The sequence below is a fragment of the Chiloscyllium punctatum genome, chromosome 10, assembly GCF_047496795.1.
Source record: "Chiloscyllium punctatum isolate Juve2018m chromosome 10, sChiPun1.3, whole genome shotgun sequence".
Lineage (NCBI taxonomy): Eukaryota > Metazoa > Chordata > Chondrichthyes > Orectolobiformes > Hemiscylliidae > Chiloscyllium > Chiloscyllium punctatum.
The window spans coordinates 38,378,317-38,400,105 of NC_092748.1; the positions used below are offsets into that span (position 1 = coordinate 38,378,317).

At 40.6% G+C, this 21,789-nt stretch overlaps 1 protein-coding gene across 1 annotated transcript in view; it reads left to right on the forward strand.

Moving 5' to 3' along the window:
• The window catches only part of hecw2b (HECT, C2 and WW domain containing E3 ubiquitin protein ligase 2b), a 338,435-nt gene extending 320,128 nt beyond the window's left edge, over positions 1-18,307 (forward strand). The window contains exon 29 of the mRNA XM_072578957.1: positions 15,901-18,307. Coding sequence (XP_072435058.1) covers positions 15,901-16,012 — 112 coding nt within the window. The 3' untranslated portion in view covers positions 16,013-18,307. The remainder of the gene's footprint in view (positions 1-15,900) is intronic.
• Positions 18,308-21,789: the final 3,482 nt, after the last annotated feature.

Below are 21,789 nucleotides of genomic sequence, written 5' to 3' on the forward strand. Positions count from 1 at the left end.
CCACTCTACCACCTCTCCAGCTTCTCGCCCTTATTTTGTAGGCCCTCTTATCCTATAAGAAAGCAGCCTTGTTTAATTGTGTGGAATGTCAGGCACACTTACGCTGCCAAAGTAACAGGCTGTGATCACTCCACATCGTGCCGGGTCATTGGTCATTGCAAACCCGCCCCCACTATTACAAATTATACATCTACATGTGCTTTTGGCTGAATCCATTCCCAGGTGTGCATCTTCTTCTTGCCTCTGGGAGCCAAGCAATGTTAAAGCCCAGATATGGACTCGTCATTACATTCCATCTTTGCCCATCTCCATAATGAAACTTCATTCACCTGTGCTGATCTCAGGAGGATACTGGAACCAGGTCTGTGAGATGATCTCAGTGCTGCTAATCCCCTCTGTGACCTCTATCCATAGAGCTTTCATCTGTCTTTTCTTTTGCTGTCAGCTGGCATGAGAACTTCCCACCTGCTACTTAGAGCTGAGGAGAGCTTGCAGAGAGCTATTAATAAACCTTAGGACCGTCTTTGGCCCTGTTCCTGACCTCTGACCTGTATGAGTGTCTCTTGTCTATGGAGGTTGCACTGCAGCATTTTTCCATATTTTCAACATTGACTTTGTTCTAAAAATTAAAGCAAAATATTGTGGATGCTGGAGTTCTGAAGGAAAAAGTGCTGGAGAAATCAGCAGATCTGGCAGCATCTGTAGAGGTTGAAACAGAGTTAATATTCAAGTTCAATGAAGCTTCTTCTCCTTTCCCAAGAAAGTTTTCAAACACCCCCATTAGATTAGAGTTTAAAATTATATTTAAAATTCACTTCTGGTGGATGTCCAGGCTTCTGCATACTTCATAAGCCTCTCACCCACCCTTTCAACTGGGGCCGTACACCTGATGCAGACCAGTGCCAGGTGTACATTTTAAATGTGTGACAGCACAGCTACCTCTGAGACATGGCTTATTGGTAGCATGCCCAACATGAATCACCAATCCCTCTCTCAGCTCAGGGATGAACAGCCCATCACTCTACTATGATGTGGACCGAGAATTCACACACCGACCACTAAATCTCCCTCTTAATGTCAGCAAAATAAAGGAACTGGTCATTGAGTCCAGGAAGTGGAGTGGAGGAGATGCTCCTCTCCCATCTATGATACTGAGGTGGAGATAGTCGAGAATGTCAAGTTCCTGGGAGTAATGATCACCAAAAGTCTGTCCTGATCCACCCACATCAATATGACAGTCAAGAGAGCATAATGTCTCCACTTCCTCAGGAGGCATGTCCATAAGCACTCTTACCAGTTTTTCTGGATGCACATTAGAAGATATCATGCTGTTATCACTTTGTTTAATCACATGAAACACATAACTTGCTAAAGGTTATGCTACCTAAATGTGGGTGGTCTCCAAGTTTAGTATTGTGTTAGTTAGACCCTGGGCTGAAATTGGGTCAGCCAGATTCTTACAGCGATAAGTTCATATGCATTGCCTCAGGAAACAATTTAAATTATTTCAGTCTGATAAAGGATTTTCTGTACAGAATTAACATAAACTAAGTGAGTCAGCAACCTACGAGGCAGGGTTTATGCATTCCTCACTACCTTTGTAGGCAAAGACAAAAGAATGTGTTTCAGCATACCAATAACAGAAGCCTAATTTTCATTGTATTACACAATTTAACCTAGGTCCAAATACATTTAATGATAGAGTGATATTTTGATAAATTAAAACAGAATTGATATTCAATTGCCAAACTACTTAATCATAATGGAAAGTTGATATATAACATGTGTAGACTCTTGAAAATCTAACAATCAATGGAATTGAAAGGCACAAACGTGAATGTATTTATTTTTGAAAAAACTCAAACTGCTGCTGAATGAATTCCAACACAGCCAAAATAACTCAGTTAGAATTATTTCAAAGGGCATCATTTCAAAATTATTTAGGACATTCTACTTGTTTATATGCCAGCCCATAATTCACCTCTGATATTGCAGGCAACAAATAAATCAAGTTGATAGAATATGTCATGTATATTTTTAAATAAAACTTCAAACATTGTTTAGGCCAGACACAAATTTAACTAAAAGCAGTGATTATATCTTTATTAAAGCAGAAATGTTAACAGGCCATCATATTTATTGTTTAAGCAGATTTTAATAACCTATTTAATCATTTCCATAAGGAACTATGGATATTTAAATTAAATTGGTAAACAATAAGGCCCATAATTTTAATTTCTCTCATGTAATTAGCCTGTCAGAGAAAGCTGAGCATAGCTTTCAAATGCATTCTTGTCCAGAGCTATTTGTTTGGCTCATATTTTTGTGCCATTAATGAGAAAGAATTTTTAAATTTAACTTGAATGGTTACTGTCTGAAACAAGTATTTTGCTGAAAATGTCATAGAATCCCTACAGTGCAGAAGCAGGCCATTCATCCATCAAGTCCACTCCACCCCTCCAAACAGCATTCCTCCCAGACCCGCCCCTCTACCATATGCCAAACCCTGCATTACTCATTGCTAATCCACTGAATCTTCGAGGAGAAAGTGAGGACTGCAGATGCTGAGATCAGAGCTGAAAATGTGTTCCTGAAGAAGGGCTGATGCCCGAAACGTCGATTCTCCTGTTCCTTGGATGCTGCCTGACCTGCTGCGCTTTTCCAGCAACACATTTTCAGCTCTAATCCACTGAATCTGTATATTTTTGGACTGTGGGAGGAAACTGGAGCATCCAGAGGAAACTAGTGCAGACATGAAGAAACTGTGCAAACTCCACACAGACAGTTGCCCAAGTCCTTGGTGCTGGGAGGCTGCAGTGCTAGCCTTTGAACTACTGTGCTGCCTCATGCAATAAATAGTATGCATATCAAGGTATCTGATCTTTGTGCATCAATAGTAAAATATTATAGAGTTATAGAGATGTACAGCATAGAAACAGACCCTTCGGTCCAACTCATCCATGCTGACCAGATATCCCAACCTAATCTAGTCCCATCTGCCAGCACCTGGCCCATATCCCTCCAAACCCTTCCTATTCATATACCCATCCAAATGCCTCTTAAATGTTGCAATTGTACCAGTCTCCACCATTTCCTCTGGCAGCTCATTCCATACACATACCACCCTCTGTGTGAAAAGGTTGCCTCTTAGATCCCTTTTTTATCTTTCCCCTCTCACACTAAACCTATGCCCTCTAGTTTTGGACTCCCCCACCCCAGGGAAAAGACTTTGTCTATTTATCCTATCCATACCCCTCACGATTTTATAAACCTCTATAAGGTCACCCCTCAGCCTCCGACGCTGCAGGGAAAACAGCCCCCGCCTGTTCAGCCTCTCCCTATGGCTCAAATCCTCCAAACCTGGCAACATCCTTGTAAATCTTTTCTGAACCCTTTCAAGTTTCACAACATCCTTTTGTTAGGAAGGAGACTGGAATTGCACGCAATACTCCAAAAGTGGCCTAACCAGTGACCTGTACAGCTACACCATGACCTCCCAACACTATACTCACACTCTGATCAATCAAGGAAAGCATACCAAACACCTTCACTGGTAGAGAGCATATTTATGTTCAAGGATCTATGAACCTGCACTCCAAGGTCTTTTTGTTCAGCAATACTCCCTATGACCTTACCATTAAGTGTATAAGTCCTGCTAAGGTTTGCTTTCCCAAAATGCAGCATCTTGCATTGATCTAAATTAAGCTCTATCTGCCACTCCTCAGTGCATTGGCCCATCTGATCAAGATCCCATTGTAATCTTAGGTTTAACCTTCTTTGCTGTCCAGTACGCCTCCAACTTTGATGTTATCTGCAAACTTACTAACTATACCCACTATGTTCCTATCCAAATCATTTTTATAAATGACGAAAAGTGGTGGATCCAGCACTGATCCTTGTAGCACTCCACTGGTCACAGGCCTCCAGTCTGAAAAACAATCCTCCACCACCACCCTCTGTCTTCTACCTTTGAGCCAGTTCTTTATCCAAATGGCTAGTCCTCCCTGTATTCCATGAGATCTAACCTTGCTAACTAGTCTCCCATGGGAGAACACCTTACTGAAGTCCATGTAGATCACATCCACCGCTTTGCCCTCATCAATCCTCTTTGTTACTTTTTCAAAAAACTCAATCAAGCTTGTGAGACATGATTTCCCATGCACAAAGCCAAGCTGACTATCCCTAATCAGTCCTTACTTTTCCAAATATGTGTAAATCCTGTCCCTCAGGAGTTGTTGGCACAGGTTTTGCACTTCCTGCAGTGGCAGGGGAAGGTGTGGGCATGGGGTGTGGGCTGGTGGTGGGGGGGAGGGGGGGGGGGGGGTGGGTGGAGGTGGTGGATCCGACAAGGGAGTTGCAGAGGGAATGGTCTCTCTGGAACGCTAATAGGGGTGGAGAGGGAAATATGTCCCCAGTGTTGGGATCTGTTTAAGGGTGGCCTAAGTAGCAGAGGATGATGTGAAGTATACGGAGGGTGGGGTAGAAGGTGAGGACCAGGGGGATTCTGTCCTTGTTGCGTTGGGAGGGGTAGGGTTCAAGGTTGGAGTTGTAGGAATTGGAGGAGATGTGCTGAAGGGCATTGATCACATGGGAGGGGAAATTGCGATCTTTGAAGAAGGTGGAATTGGTCATCCTGGGAACAGATGTGGTGGAGTCGGAGGAATTAGGAATATAAGATGGCATTTTTATAGGAGTTAGGGTGGGAGGAGGTGTAATCTAGGTAGCTCTGGGAGTCGGTGAGTTTGTAACAGATGTGCATGATTGGTCAGTCACCAGAGATAGAGATGGAGAGGTCCAAGAAGAGGAGGGAGGTATCTGAGGTGGTCCAGGTGAATTTGAGGTTGGGGTGAAAGGTGTTGGTGAAGTTGATGAACTGTTCAGCCTCCTCATGGGAGCACGAGGTAGCACTGATATCATCATCGATGTCATGGAGGAAAAGATAGGGAGTGGTGCCGGTGTAGCTGTGGAAGGTGGATTGTTTCACGTACCCAACAAAGAGGCAGGCATGGCTCGGCCCCATGTGGGTGCCCATGGATACCCCTTTGGTTTGGAGGAAGTGGGAGGATTGGAAAGAGAAGAGGGTAAGGGTCAGTTCAGCCAGGTGGATGAGGGTGTCAGTGGAAGGTTGGGACGGCGTGAGAGGAAGAAATGGAGGGCTTGGAGGACTTGTCATGGCAGATAGATGTGTACAGAGACTGGATGTCGATAGTGAAGATAAGACATTGGGGGCTGTGGAAACAAAAGTCTTGGAGGAGGTGAAGGGCGTGGGTGGTGTCTGAATATAGGTAGGGAGTTCCTGGACTAAGGGGACAGGATGGTGTCAAGATATGCAGAGATGAATTCATTCTGACAGGAGCAGGCTGGAGCAATGGGTTGGCCAGGAATTCAGGTTTGTGAATCTTTGGTAGGAGGTAGAATCAAGTGTTGCATCAAACCCACAGACAAGCGGGGGTGCAGTGGTAGTTTGGCGCACTGACCTCTACATCGCTGAAGCCAGGTGCCAACTCGCAGACACCTTCTCCTACTGCCCGCTCGATTACGACCTCACCTCCCATCACCAAACTATCATCTCCCAGACTATCCACAATCTCATCACCTCTGGGGATCTCCCATCCACAGCCTCCAACCTCATAATCCATGAACCCCGCACCATGCAATTCTACCTCCTTCCGAAAATGCACAAACCTGACTTCCCTGGTCGACCCGTTGCCTCAGCCTGCTCCTGTCCCACTGAACTCATCTCTGCCTACCTTGACACAGTCCTAACTCCCTTAGTCTAAGAACTCTCCACCTACGTTCGAGATACCACTCATGCCCATTACCTGCTCCAAGACTTTCATTTCACCAGCCCCAATGCTTTATCTTCACTATGGACATTCAGTCCCTGTACACATCATTCCACCATGACGAAGGCCTCCAAGCCCTTTGTTTTTTCTCTCACGCCATCTCAACCAGTATCATTCCACTGACACCTTCATCCACCTGGCTGAACTGGTCCTCCATCTCAACAACTTCTCCTTCCAATCCTCCCACTTCCTCCAAACCAAAGGGGTAGCCATGGGCATCCACATGAGCGCCAGCTATGCCTGCCTCTTTGTCAGGTGCGTGGAGCAGTCCATCTTCCTCAGCTACATCTATGACTGTATCGGTGCTACCTCGTGCTTCCATGAGGAGGTTGAACAGTTCATCAACTTCACTAACACCGTTCACCCCCACCTCAAATTCGCCTGGATCATCTTGGACACCTCCCTCCCCTTCCTGGACCTCTCCATCTCCGGTGACCGACTAACCATGGACATCTACTACAAACCCACCGACTCCCACAGCTACCTAGACTACACTTCCTCCCACCCTAACTCCCATAAAAATGCCGTCCCTTATTCCCAATTCCTCTGCCTCTGCTGCATCTGTTCCCAGGATGACCAGTTCCACATTAGAAAATTAGAAATCTTTGAAGATCTCCTTCTTCAAAGATTGCAATTTCTCCTCCCACACGCTTGACAATGCCCCCCAGCGCATCTCCTCCACTTCCCGCACCTCTGCCCTTGAACTTCATGCCTCCAATTGCAACAAGGACAGAACCCTCCAGGTCCTCACCTTCCACCCCACCAACCTCCATATACATCACATATTCCTCTGCCACTTCTGCCACCTACAAATAGATCCCACTCGGGACATATTTCCCTCCCCATCCCTATCAGAATTCTGAAGAGACCAGATCCACACCCCCCACCAGCCCACACCCCACTCCTGGCACCTTCCCCTACCACTGCAGGAAGTGCAAAACCTGCACCCATATCTACCCCCTCACCCCCACCCAAGGCCCCAAAGGATCCTTTCACATTTGACAGAACTGTACCTGTACCTCCACCAATGTCCTCTATTGTATCCCTTGCACCTGATGTGGTCACCTCTACATTGGGGTGACTGGATGCCAACTTGCGGAGTGTTTTAGAGAACATCTCTGGGACACCCGCACCAACCAACCCGACTGCCCCATGGCTGAACACTTCAATTCCCCCTCCCACTCCGTCAGGGACATGCAGGTCCAGGGCCTCCTCCATCACCAAATCCTTACCACCAGATGCCTATAGGAAGAAAGCCTCATCTTCCACCTTTGGACCCTGCAACCACATGGAATCAATGTGGATTTCACCAGATTCCTCATTTCCCCTCCCTCCACATTATCCCAGTCCCAAGCCTCCAAATCAACACCGCCCTCTTGACCTGTCCATCACATTTGCCATCCATCCATTCCACCTTCTCCCCGACCTTCATCTACCTATCGCATTCTCAGCTATCTTCCCCCAACCTCACCCCCCCTCCCATTTATCTCTCAGCTTCCCCCCCCCCTCTCCCCCCAACAATCCCAGCCCACAAACCTCATTCCTGATGAAGGGTTTACACCCAAAACATCAATTCTCCTGCTCCTCGGATGCTGCATGATCTGCTGTGCTTCTCTAGTATCACACCCACTGTGTGACAACCTAGTTAACTCTGCTGTAGTACACTCTATGCTGAACATCTCTATGGTGGTGGAGGATGCATGTGTATCACGTGATTGTGGATCCTTAGGATGTATGTCATATTCTGAGGACTTCATGATCTCCTCCTAATCTGAGAGAGCAAATACGAGTTAGTGCTGATATCAAGAAATGTTCAAACTCAGCCTAGTGTATATCATCAAAATTCAGTTAGAGCTGATATCCATACAATCTCAGTGACTATTAAGTGCCAACTGCCAGTGTAACAAATATCTTGTACTGTCACCAGGTCCGTGGGCTTTTCCTACAAAATCACAAGATCAGGAAGATGTATTCACTTAAATTGAAATTGTTAGAGAACTGTTTTGCCCCATTCACCTCTGTATTCACTGGAATGACCCATGAATTTGGCACATTTCTCACATCAATCGCCATCAGTGTCTGGGAAATATGAATTTGTCTTGCGAGCTAACACTGTCTACTCAATCTTCTATTGGGTATAAAAAAGGGGTGTTCTGAAATGCAAAGGATCCTGATATGTATATTGTTAATTCAGAATATGCCTTGCTTGCTGGATGAATATACGCTTAGTGTCAACCACGCAGATCTCTTGGTTGCATATGTCTGAGGTGTGGAATGGTAACCCGATGCAATATTTAGCATAATAGTTTGAAGCTTCATGTATGGAAGCCATACAAAGAAGTACTAATTTACATTGAAAGTCATGCTTCTGTGAATCCGAACATGTGAATCATGTTTTTATAATTCCCTTTCTTTTCATTTGAATTGAAAGTGAAATAATACAATGGATATTCGGTTATTCCAAATTCCATTGTGGTAAGATAAATCCATTATTAAAACTGTAAATAATGACTTCACTCTTTGTATAGATACTTTGATAATCCTACTTACAAAATTTCCTTTTGCTTTCACAATCCAGCATGTGAATCCAATAAAAAATTGCTGGAATGGACCTGACATCAGAGACTGGATTTAGCAGCATTGGAGTCCTCGTGCCCCTATCCATAAAGTTGAGTGGAGCTCAAAGCCACTCTGCCAACTTGCTCTTCAGGTCCTTAACGCTCAGACAAGCATTATTTCTTTAAGACAGAACTTCCATTTTCATCTGGGCAGAAGGCTTGCCTTTGAGCACTGCTGGCCAATCTCACAATTGTTGTAGAGCATAAGGAGGTTATTCATTCCATTGTGTATACACTAGCTCTCTGAGCATTAAAACTTCATGCCAATCTCCTGCTTTTTCTCCGTAACCCTGCTACCTTTGGACTGACTTTTCGTGAAATTTGACAGGGTGCCAATTTCGGTGAGTTTCAAGGAGGGTTTCTCTCCATGAGCTCTGGCAGGTTTTCTGTTGTAATTGTAAGCTGCTCAACTCATGAGAATGCACCATACCTTAATGGTGCCACTCTAGCACTACCTTACAGTCAACAGTGGCAGGAATGTTTGTGGCTGCCAGGATTCTGCCGTCAGTGACATATTTAAAGCCCAGCTGTGTATAGGTTCAGCTGCTGCAAGTCTGGGATAGCCCTTCACAGTAGCAGCGTGTGAAGAATTGCCCGAAGATAGTCAATAGAGGCAAATTGGCACCCTGCTTTGCTGACAGGGTTCTAGAGGTTTGGGTGGACAGGAAGAATGCTTTCTTTCCTCAGGATAGCCAGAAGGGACCATGGCATCAGTGTCCACGTTGTGATGGAGGAAAATTAATGACATTCTGTACTCTATAATGATAAGTGCCATTATCATCCATCTGGCATCAGACACTCACACTAACTCCACCATTGCAGTCACCTCTCACTGAGGCTTATGGTCTAACATATCCACATAATGCAGCATGTTCCCTCAATGGCTCTCACCTACTTCATCACCCTAGACTACTAACCCTTCTTATGCTCTGCACCTCCTACTCACACAAGACATTTCACCACCTTTTCATTACCTACAAAAATACACTAAGTTGTGGCAACCACTTCCATTTCACCCCATTCCTCCCTCTGCAGGACAAAATACCAAAGATGTGAGGTGAGTACTTGCATTTCATCTCTCACCCCCTTTGACAAGAGAGTTCTTACTTTAGTGGGAAAGGGTCATGGGTGTTCATGGACATTCCGGTGATGGTGACCATGGTGATGCCGATACCTCCATGTCCCGGCAATCAAATAATACTCATTGTGATGTGCTGCACTGCTCTCCTGTTATAACCATTGTGAATATGTTCTTAATATGCTCAAGGCTCTATCCTATTTCACAATGCATTCTCTCACTTAGAGTAATAGACATAGAGATGTACAGTACCACCCTCTGTATGAAAACGTTGCCCCGTAGATGTCTTTTATATCTTTCCCCTCTCACCCTAAACCTATGCCCTCTAGATCTGGACTCCCTGACCCCAGGGAAAAGACTTTGCCTATTTACCCTATCCATGCCCCTCATAATTTTGTAAACCTCTATAAGGTCACCCCTCAGCCTCTGACGCTCCAGGGAAAACAGCCCCAGCCTGTTCAGCCTCTCTGTATTGCTCAAATCCTCCTTGTAAATCTTCTCTGAACCCTTTCAAGTTTCACAACATCTTTCCGATAGGAAGACCAGAATTGCATGCAATATTCCAACAGTGGCCTAACCAATTTCTTGTACAGCTGCAACATGACGTCTCAACTCCAGTACTCAATACTCTGACCAATAAAGGAAAGCATACCAAACGCCTTCTTCACAGTAGCATCCACATGCCTAACTTGAAGAGACCTACATCTCCGATATTACCTCTTCAGCCACCTCTGAGGAGGAAGCCACAGATCTTTCAGAGAATACACTGGCATGGCTGTCTCCTGCACCCTTTATCAACTCAGATACTGACACCTCCGTGTATCCTTTATCTGGTTTAGCGCATTCTGGTGAGCACACCACTGCCACGACTCTGCATCTGGTTGAGGAAGAAATACCTCAGGTTGCTGACACTCGGAGGACTGCTGGAGGTCATGTTCAGTCTCAAATAGGAGAGGAGCCCATGGTGTTGGCCATTCATAACTTCATTAAAATGTACAAACACAAGAGCAGCAGGCAGGTTTTGTTGGAGACATTTGGGAAATTGGATTGCCCAAGGTTGGAGAGGTTCAACAAAGTTCTCTGTGCTAAGCTGGCTCCAGCATATGTGTTTCTGGTTGGTGGCTGAAGAATGTTTATTGGCTGCCGGACATGCATATAGACCTGCAGTCTTTTCACCATTCGAGACCAACATAAACATCAATGTGATAAGGGGACCATGATCTCCTTCCAGCTACCCTTAGATACAGAAGCAAGGGTGTTCCCAGCTGGAGTAGGAGCTGCATTGAGACGTCCCAGAAGTCTCCTCACCAGACAGTCCAGAGGTGCACATTGCGTCCACCTCTAACTTGCCATCAACCCTCAACCCTGTGCAAGATAAAACTGACGAGAATGAGCTTGCTTCTGGCTAGGAAATCCTAAGTATGTCTGGACTATGTCATTACAAATGCCCCGGGGCACATTTTTAAGGTGAGAGGAGAGATTTAAAAGACATGAAAGGCAGATATTTTATACAGAGAGTGGTTCGCATGTGGAACGAACTTTCTGAGGAAGTGGTGGATGTGGGTACAATTACAACATTTAAAAGGCATTTGGATAGATATATGAATAGGAAACGTTTGGAAGTATGGGGGCCAGAAGCAGGTAGGTGGGATGAGTTTAATTATGTTTGGCATGGATTGATTGGACTGAAGGGTTTGTTTCTGTTCTACATGACTCTGACTCTATAGACCAATGAGTCTGACATCAGTAGTGGGGAGAATGTTTGAGTCCATTATCAAAGATTTTATACAAGAGCACTTGGAAAACAATGGTAGAATCAGACACCCTGCATGTATATAAAAAATGGAAATCATGCTTGACAAATCTATGAATTCTTCGAGGATGTAACTATTAGAGTTGATCAGGGGGAGCTCGTGGATGTGACTTACTTGAACTTTCAGAAGGCTTTTGACCAAGTCTTACATAAGACATTAATTTGTAAAATTGAAGTGCGTGCGATTGGAGATAGTGTATTATGATGGATAGAAAATTGTTTAGCAGATGGACAGCAATGTACGAATAAATTTTTTTCTGACTATTAGGCAGTGAGTAATGGGATACTGTAGGGATTGGTACGAGGACCCCAGCTGTTCACAATATATGTTAATGATTTGAGTGAGGTAAATGTAATATCTCAAAATTTGCAGATGACAAAATGCTGGGTGGAATTGTCAGCTGTGAGAGATGTTGCAGTATGATTTGGATAGGCTGGGTGAAAGGGCAAATGCATGCCATGTACAGTATAATGTGGACACACATTAGGTTGTTTACTTTGGTAGCAAATAAAGGAAAACAGATTATTATTGAATGGCTGTAAATTAAGAGAGAGGAATGCTCAATGAGACCCAGGTGTCACAGTTGCAACAAGCAGTAATGGCAGCAAACACTATGTTGGCTTTCATGGCAAAAGGATTTGAGTACAGGAACAAAAATGTCTTGCTGCAATTATATAGGGCATTGGTGAGGCCACTCCTGGAATATCGTGTGAAGTGTTGGTATCCTTACCTGAGAAGGGATGTTCTTGCAATGGACTGAGCACAGTGAAGATTTATCCAATTGATCCCTGGAATGGCAGAACTGACATATGAGGAGAGGTTGACTTAATTTGTATTGTATTCACTGGAGTTTAGAAGAATGAGGGGGAATCTCGTAGAAAACTATGAAATTCTAACAGGACCAAACAGGTTAGATGCAGGAAGGATGTTCCTGTTAGTGGAGGAGTCAGAACCAGTGTTCATTGTTTAAGGATAAGGGGTGAACATTTTAGCAATGAGAGGAGGAGAAATTTCTTCACTCAGAGAATGGGGAGCTTGAGGAATTCACTCTCACAGATAGTAGTTGAGACCAAAACATTACGTGTTTCCAAGAAGGAGGTAAATATAAATCTTGTGACAAAAGGGATCAAGGGATATTGGGGAAGGGCAGGATTAGGGTATTTAGCTTGATGATCAGCCATGATCATTTGAATAGCGGAGTTCAAGGGGTCGAAAGGCCTACTCCTGCTCCTAACCTACTCTGTTTTTATGTCCCTGAAAAGAAGCAGGAATCTCAGTTATCAAGAAGATAGGTATCTTGGCAGCTTGCAAGTTACTTGGTGCAGACTTCTGGGATATGTTAGTAACGATCATTGATTACTTGTACATTGACCGAATAGAACCCTTTTCATATCCTGATATTGTTCTTTCAGTGCCCTGTACATGGGGAAAGCCTACTGCCTGAGCTGTAGCACTGACCTCATCGTGGGGAAATGAGATGAAGCAGTGTGTGATCTTCCAGGAATTGCAATAGTAACAACCCTGTTGGATTTGTTTGAGAGATCCCACACAGGTCTTCAGTGGAACCTTGAAACTAGCCAATCACCCATAAATCAAGAATATTTCACATCTTGATAGCTACTGGGATAAAACGGTCATCCACCCCTTCAGATTGCAAGTCCTGCTTCAGCAGTTGACACAGTTCTGTGACAGGGACAACCGCATTCAACGGCAGCACTATACCTTGTTCATTTGGAGGAAATACGTTGAGGACAAAGGATTCTCGGCCTTCTGCACCTCATTTGCATCCTGGTGAGATTTTCGCCTGCAACCTCTTCATGTAGAAGCTGTTTAGCAGCTGCTGAAGATTGCTGTTAATCCTGGGCCTACTGAAGCATTTCTTCCTCCTTAACTTCTGTGACTTCAGTGTGCAGTGGCCACAATGATGATACTCACAGCTGTGGATGGATCTCAGGGTGAAGGTTCCAGTGAGCCTATGAGAATATCAGAAACAAGTAATGTGAGCAGTCAGCTGTTGCACACAATGCAGTAACAGTTTATATAGTCCTTGATACAGTGGAGTGAGGAGTCTTGTGTTGAAGAGGGCAGTAGGATGCTTGTAGGTAAACCTTTGTCATAGTCGATCTTAGTTGAATGTGTGCAGCACAAATCATGTCACAAAAAGACAGTAGGAAAACGTAGAAAAATGTATATCCGCTAGGATTACTGAAACCTTAAACCTGACATCATTCAAGAAAGGCAGCATTGCATATAAGATCATATTTCATTTGCCCTAGTTGGTCACTACATATATTTTACATGCAAATCTGATTGCAGATGTCTTTAAACTAGAGTCATAGAGTTTTTATAGCATGGAAAGGACCCCTTTGACCCATTGAGCCCACAAAAGTCATATGGTAAATTGGGTCTGGCATAGATGGCAATGAGGCAGTGGAGATGTGATGCCAGTGTAGGCATCATTGATGATAAGCTTGCTCAGGATCAATGGACTCTCTTCAAGTTTTATCTTCTATCTCTTTTCTTATTCTTAAAACTATTCAAATTAGTGCTCTTTTATGGTGGCAGTGGAAAAGCTTTTCACTTATTTTACTGCTTCCTCAATTTAAAATACACAGGACAATAAAATAATTCATTCTTTCATCAAACATGCATCAATTCTAATTGCAGTTTCCAGCACTTGGCCCATAGCCTGATTGCTATGGTGTTTTAAGTGTTGTCTAAACATTTCTTAAATATCTGAGGATTCCCACCTCTCCCACTATTTTAAGCAGTGAGTTTCAGAGAACTAAAACCTTCTCTGTGAAAATAATTTCCTCAAATCCCCCCGAAACCTCCTTTAAAACTGTGTCTCCTCATATTGACCCCTGTAGTAAGGGGATATGTTTCTTCCTATCTACACCCATCAGAACTTTGTACACCTCAGTCAGATGCCCTTCAGTCTTCTCTGCTATAAGAAAACAACTCTATCTAGCCTCACTTCATAGATGAATTACTCCAGCTGAGACATTTTGGTGAATTTATTCTCTATTGCAATTACATCCTTTGTATGGTGTGGTGACCAGAACTGTATACATTTTTCCAGCTGTGGCTTGACATTATATACAGCTCTTGTATAACCTACCCACTCTTGTATTCAATGGAAGTGTATAGCACTTTCATTTGCAGATTAACACATTGCTAAGGCCATACTGAATTCAGAATTTTTCTGTTTAACAAAAATGAATAGGACCTACATTTTTATTTCTTATATCTTTGCTCAGGAATGTTGGGTTCCATACATTATTGTCTTACACACAAGTATTTCTTGCAAGCCACCAATTTTCAATATAATTTTTAACCATCAAATTAGCTAAAAAGATAATTTCTCTATTAAAATATGAATGATATTACAGCAGAATAACATATTTTGCTTTTATTTTGACAGTGTAGATAATGTAGAGACTGTCCTTGCATGGAAAATATTTTGTGATGATATTGTGGTTTTAAGAGGTGTATTTTGTGCTATTTTTTAAGAAGAGAGGTTGAGATAGAGATGTCAAGTAGTCTATCCCAACCCAATATCTGCTTGTGAGGCCATTTTTTAAAAAAAAAACGTTAGGACAATAGAAACAGCCTGAATGGTTGGAACCAGTCTCCCACAAAACCAGGATTTTAGTTTCACTTTCAGTAGTTGTTGTGGTTTTGAAGCTGCCATATGTTTCTCCCTGCTACAGAAAAATGCTTGAGTCTCTCTTTCTCTGTGCCAGAATTTTCTCTTGATGTTCTTTCTTCCTGAACTGGAGAAACGTTGCATGTGAGACAGTTTGTTTTCTGAATTTGACTTTGCCAAGGGTTTATGGAATGTTACTATATTGGAACAACAGTTGTTTAGTAGTTAAATAATTTACTATTCTATTATGTGTTCTAATAGAGTTAAAATTAGACCAATTCTTATTTATCTTGTTTGTGTTTAAATTGTAGAGTAAGAATAAAGTGTGTTTTGCTTAAAGCTGAATGGTATAACTAATCAAATTACATCTGGAATAGAGTACCTTACACTTGTCTTTAAATAAGAACAAGTTAGGGTCCAGGCTATTTCCTTCACATACTTGAAGGGGTTTGGTCTGGTCCATAACACCTTCAAGATAATTGCCATGCAATGAGCATAATTTGCTTTAATTATATTTTAAGTTTTGGTACAATTGATACTTTAGGTTAGTTGTTGGAAAACAGCTAAGTGTTTTGGAGTTGACCAATGCTGACAACTTTGGATGTTGGTATTACAACAGTGACTATATTTCAAAATTTTCTGATTTTAAAATAGATTGGAACATTCTGAGATAATATATTTTTTTCTTATTCACAAAATACATCAAACATTCAGTCTTTACTATGCACATTTTATCTTGCAATCTTAAATGAAATTTACATTCTGAAATCAGTTCACATGAACCACTGCCAATAATCCTTTTTAGTAATAGTCTTTGTCTCCTGAACTGCTAGCTGTTGTGCTGTTGTACTGTTTAGGACTGTGGGAATTAATAATATTCTTCTTGGTTTTGCAGGGCTCATACTTGTTTCAACCGGTTGGATCTTCCCCCATACCCATCCTTTTCTATGCTTTACGAGAAGCTGTTGACTGCTGTGGAAGAGACGAGCACATTTGGTTTGGAGTAACAAATGACACTGAAATGTAAACCTGTTTCTTCTACTGGATCTTCTGTTACGGATTTTCAAGAGATGGAGGTTGTGATGGCAGCAGCATACTCATGTTGGTGAACGGCTTGTGGGATTTGAATTAGCAAAGAAGTGTCCTTCATAGACTTAACAGGACTTGTTGCTAAGTTAGCATGCATGCAGAAAGTGAAGTAAGATTACTGAATACAGACAATCACTGTGCATATTTTGCAGTGTCTGATTGAAGAAATGAAGGGAAGGAACTAAACCCCTGTGCACCTTATGGTCACCTTACACATAATATTTGGATACTTCTGTCTACTATAAAAACATTAAATATGTTTTTGTGAAGCAAAGCAGTCCAGAAGCTACCAAGACTTGCACAAAGATATGTCAATGCTACTTTGGAATGACTGTGAAAATATTATAATGGACAAATCTTTTTTTCAATGGAGTTTATCTTAAAACCTTAAGAGTTGAAATTCTGTCTTTTTTAAAAATTCAGTGGTATACCTGTATCTTCTAGAGTTCCAAGCTGAAAACAATGTACTTGTTAATGAAGTAATTGTCTTTATATACCTGTTAATGCATGGTATACAATCACAATGTATGGAAATGTCTCGAGTAACAGCTCCATTGTCATTATGGCACAGTAAAAACGTCAACAGTTGTGGAATTCAGTTTTATTTAATCTTTGTAATAGATTATTTACAAGTCCTATATAATCTTTAAACTATCCAAGCCTTGTTGGAGGGAGATGTCTGGCAGTTCATTCCTTGTGCTTGTTCTAAATTTGTTTCGCTTATCTGCTCCAGGACATCCAAAATATTGATTTTTTAAAAACATTTTTACAAATAATCTTTTCAGAACAAGGAAAAGTCTTTTTCTAAAAAAAAATGCACTGAATGTACCAAAGTAAAAAGGGGTAAAATTGCCACCATTCACAAAATGTAGGTACGATGGTATACTCATATGCAGAACAATATAAACTGTTTTTAGAGCTCTTCTTATAATATGTCTTCAGTAATAGGACTGAATACAAAAACATGTATTAGCTTGTTTGTAAAAACAAAATACTTCCCCTTGAACAAACTAGAATAAATAGATTTACAGCAGTAGATCATATATAGCTGCTGTATGCATACGTAACAGCATTTTCCTTAATCAGAAAATAGGATGCAATTTACTATAAAACAGAGTATTTTCACAGTGAAGACAGTCGGAAACTTTTTTAACCAAGGTAATGTAATTTTAGATAATGAATAGTATGTAGGTAGCAGTGATAAAGACAGTTACATGAGAAGATATTGCCTTTGGATCTCAGTGAAAATGTAAAAAATACTCTGCCACTATTGCTGTCTATGTAAAATTCCAGCAAATTCTGTTATTTTACTGCTAAAATTTGAAAATAGAACATAGTCAAGAATGCTCAAATTAATTCAAAAATGAACTGAATGCACCTTCTCCAACTAATCTTCAACAACTCAAAGTCTACCCTTAAGGATCATAATGGTCTAAAGAAAATGGATTCTAATTTAAACTATTACAAACTTGTCTTATATTTCTATTGTTTAAACCATTCTGTGATGGCAAACCTGCATAGATCCATATCTAGACCTTCTGGCTACAAAGTTTGAACTTCTATATCTCTTATTACCCAATTTTAACTTAGCACATATTGATACAATGGATCATGTAGACAGTTCAATTTTTTGATTTGAATACTGCATCATCTTTTAAGTATTTCTTGACAATATACAGAAATTATAGTAACTTTTATTTCTTATCCACTGATGCACGAGCTGTCCAGTGACTTATTCACATGCAGGATAGAGTCAGTGCTGTAGTATCCATACACATGATTGAATACTGTAAAACATTGCATGGATGTTATACTTCTTCACATGGAAAGAAAACATTTAGCTCTAGTTATGACATAAACACTGATATTTCTGGTACTCTTACCCTATTTTATATGGTGTTTTAAAAAATTCAATATCATTTGACACAATTTCATATTATAAATAAAACTTACCTATATAACACGTGGCTAAAAGACACAAATCATTGAAATGTGCCATTGCCATATTTAGTGTTCTGATTCATTTCAAAGTTTCAAACTGTCTATTGGGATTATGCAGAATTTTGTACACAATTGCTACTAATTATGCTGAAAATACTTAAGATTATTGTTCCATTTTTGTCAACTATGATTTAATGGAAAAAAAGTTTATAATGTACTAAAATTTGATTAACTTTGTTTTATTTTCATAATATATACATATTTTATTTAAAACCATGCTGCATCATTTAAAAATCATTAATTGCAAATAAAGATTCATAGAAATAGCTGTGAATATGAAAGAAAGACTTTGTTCATTACAAAATAGAATTTTTACAAGAAAGTTCAATTTCTGACTGGTACTTTGTTCAAGTTTAAACTGAATTATTCATTACTAACTTTTGTCTTATTGGATTGAATTTATAGCATGAGGTATTATTTGCCTGTTCTGATGATCTTATATACTAAAATTAAAAAGCATATAAGCCAGCTCATTGACTCATCTACACTCCACCACTTTGTTCTTAAGAATCACTTAGAAACAATCAACAATTTTTTCAGAGGAACTATGACTAAAATAAGTTACAAACAGAAAAGAGATGATAAGGATGGATCCACTTTTTTTCCAAAGACAGCAAATTCATAAAAGTGTTTCAATCCAAACAATTAAATTGTCAGGAAGAAACAAGTAACAGTGTTACAGCTTATAAATATAAGGCTTTTCATAAATTTTGAAAGAAAGATAAATGTTTCTGCCCAACACTCAAAAATACACAATTGCACCTGTTTTCATACTCTTACACACACACATTTTATATATATATATATATATTATACACATACATACATACACACACACTTAATTGAAGATAACAACTACAAGATTGCAGGATTGTATCCGTTATTGTCCACTGAAGAAAAGCTCTGTATTTCTATGAGGATGTATTTACCTTTGTTTCATATTTGCAGTAGCAGATTTTCTTGTCATATTCCAGTCAAAGTATAATAGCAAAGCCCTGTATGATTCCTCAAGTAGATAATTCATGGCTAACTGGTGGTATAAGGTAAAATGTTTTCTCTTTGTTGGCATAGATGTTTCTGTCTAATCCAAAAATGCCTTAAAACCTCTCATCAGACTCCTGGAGTGATATATTCCCCTCGGAATATTCACCCCGTGGCCGAACACTTCAACTCCCCCTCCCACTCCGCCAAGGACATGCAGGTCCTGGGCCTCCTCCATCACCATTCCCTTACCACCCGATTCCTGGAGGGAGAACACCTCATCTTCTGCAAATGCCCACTCCTCTTAAACAAAGAAAACAGAACTGATTCTTCAGATTTATTATTAGTAGCTAAAAAGAAATGAAACTGATATTTACTGGTACACTGTGTAGATCTGATGCAATAATAACAGGGTAATTTCCCTGAACAGTAAAATAAAATAGTAAAAGGTAAACACTGTGGATGCTGGAAATCTGAAATAAAAACAGAAAATGTTGGAGAAAGTCAGCAGCTCTGAAAGAATCTGATGAGACTGAGAGTGGGTATTGTTTCGATTCTGAGATGACTATTCAGTTCTCTCTCCATACTTGCTGAGTTTCTCCAGCATTTTCTGTCTTTAAGATAAAATGTATAGTTTTGACCTTTTATTATCTTTGAGGTATAAGGTCTGATATAAAGTTGACGAGCTGGTTTCTGGATTCAGTCAGTTGTAGCAAAAATAGCAGTTATTTAAAATTCTTGGTTCCTTGATGATTTGTCCCTCCATTTATTGCTGTGGGGACTGGGTGCCAATTTCTTCAAAGAGATAGAGAACAGAAACAACAGTTTCTGCTAAACTATCTTCAAAAAGTTCTTGAAATGTCCCTTTGAGAAAGGATTGTGTACTTCCAAGAGGTTCTTCGGTGTGGGTCTATCCATGACATCTGTGATGTTGATGTTCAGTACTTTGCATTTGTTCACATCTTCCTTATACCATAATTGATTTCAATGTATACCTGGGTTTTCAGAAGTCTCTCTCTTCATAACTCTGAGTGTGATGTATGCGTTTTCCCAGCACCTTGGAAAGTATCTTTGTATTCTTAAGTAATGTTTTGCAAAAAATATAGACCTTTGAGGCACTATTCTATACTTTCAGGATTCTATAAGTACATCACTTCAGTAATGAGTCATGAACTTGACTTGAATTCTTAGTTCAATGGAAATTATCCTGTTATTATTGCATCAGATCTACGCAGTGTACCAGTAAATATCAGTTTCATTTCTTTTTAGCTACTAATAATAAATCTGAAGAATCAGTTCTGTTTTCTTTGTTTAAGGGGAGTGGGCATTTGCAGCATTTGTTGTCCATCCTTAAATGACCTGGAGAAGGTAGTGCTTAGCTGCTTTCTTCCGCTACAGTCTTTGAGGTGTATCCACACTGCTGTTAGGGAATTCCAGGAATGATGTTATAGTTCCAAGTCAGGAGTAATGAATTGGAGTGGACTTTGCAGGAGGTGGTATATCCATACATCTGAAGCCCTTTCTTTCTAGGCAGTGGAGCCCATGTGATTGGAAATTGCAGTTGAAGGAGCTTTGTTGAATAAAATAAAAACACTAACATTTTTTACAAAAGTCAAAGTTCGACAAAGGAGCAAACTGCCTTGGATGAGAAAGATTGGCTGCAATAATATTTTTTATCCTTTGGAATGATATGCTTTCCACAAATGTATTGTTGGATTTCATGAATCAATTTGCTCTTAACTAGTTATATGACAAGATATATTGACATAGCATAATGCTGAGCAGAATTGGAATAATAATACATTGAAGGGGGATGCAGGTTTTCATTTGCTGTGAACTGGAAAATGGTGATCTGTAATGGTCACTTCCCCACAGGGTGGAAAATTTGGATGCTCGTTACCTAGTTTCATTTGAGTATGTCACACAACTTGACAGATTCAAGGCTGAGATAAGACAAGTTTTAAATCAGGAAGGGAATCAAAAGTTATGAAGAAAAGGTGGGAAAGTGGAGTTGAGGTTATCAGATCAGTCATGATCTCATTGAATGATGAAGCATATCTGATGGGCTGAATAGTTTATTTCTGCCTCTACACTTTATGGCCTTATCATCTAACCATAATCAGCATGGGAATACCACTGCCTTGTAGTTCCTCCAAGTTACTCCCTGTCCTGATTTTACTGTTGCTGGATCAAAATCATGGAACTCCCTTAACAGTACTGCGGATGTCCTTACATCCTAAGGACTGTAGCAGTTCAAGAATGTGCTTCACCACCTTGTTCAGTCCAGTTTGGTATTGGTAATAAATGCTGGCTTAGCCAGTGATGCCCATATCTCATGAACAAATACAAAAAAAAACGATGAGAAATAATATATAGAAAACTGGTTAAATATAAAAGAGAATTTATGACTTTTGCCTTCCTTTTTTGATTTCTTATCATTATTACTCATAAATATAAAATACAAAGTTATTGGAATAAATTGAATGCTTGCTGAACAGTGTTCATTCCCATTTGCAACATCTCAAATAGTGAAGCAGCCAGTCCAGCATGCAGCAAGACTAGGGTTGATTCGTGGCAGCTAATATTTGTCACACGAAATATCAGCCAATGGCCATCTCTAACAATAAAGGATCTAACCATCTCCCCTTGACATTCAATGGCAATAACATCACTGAATCCAAAAGCGTCAATGTCCTGGTGGTTCCTACTGACC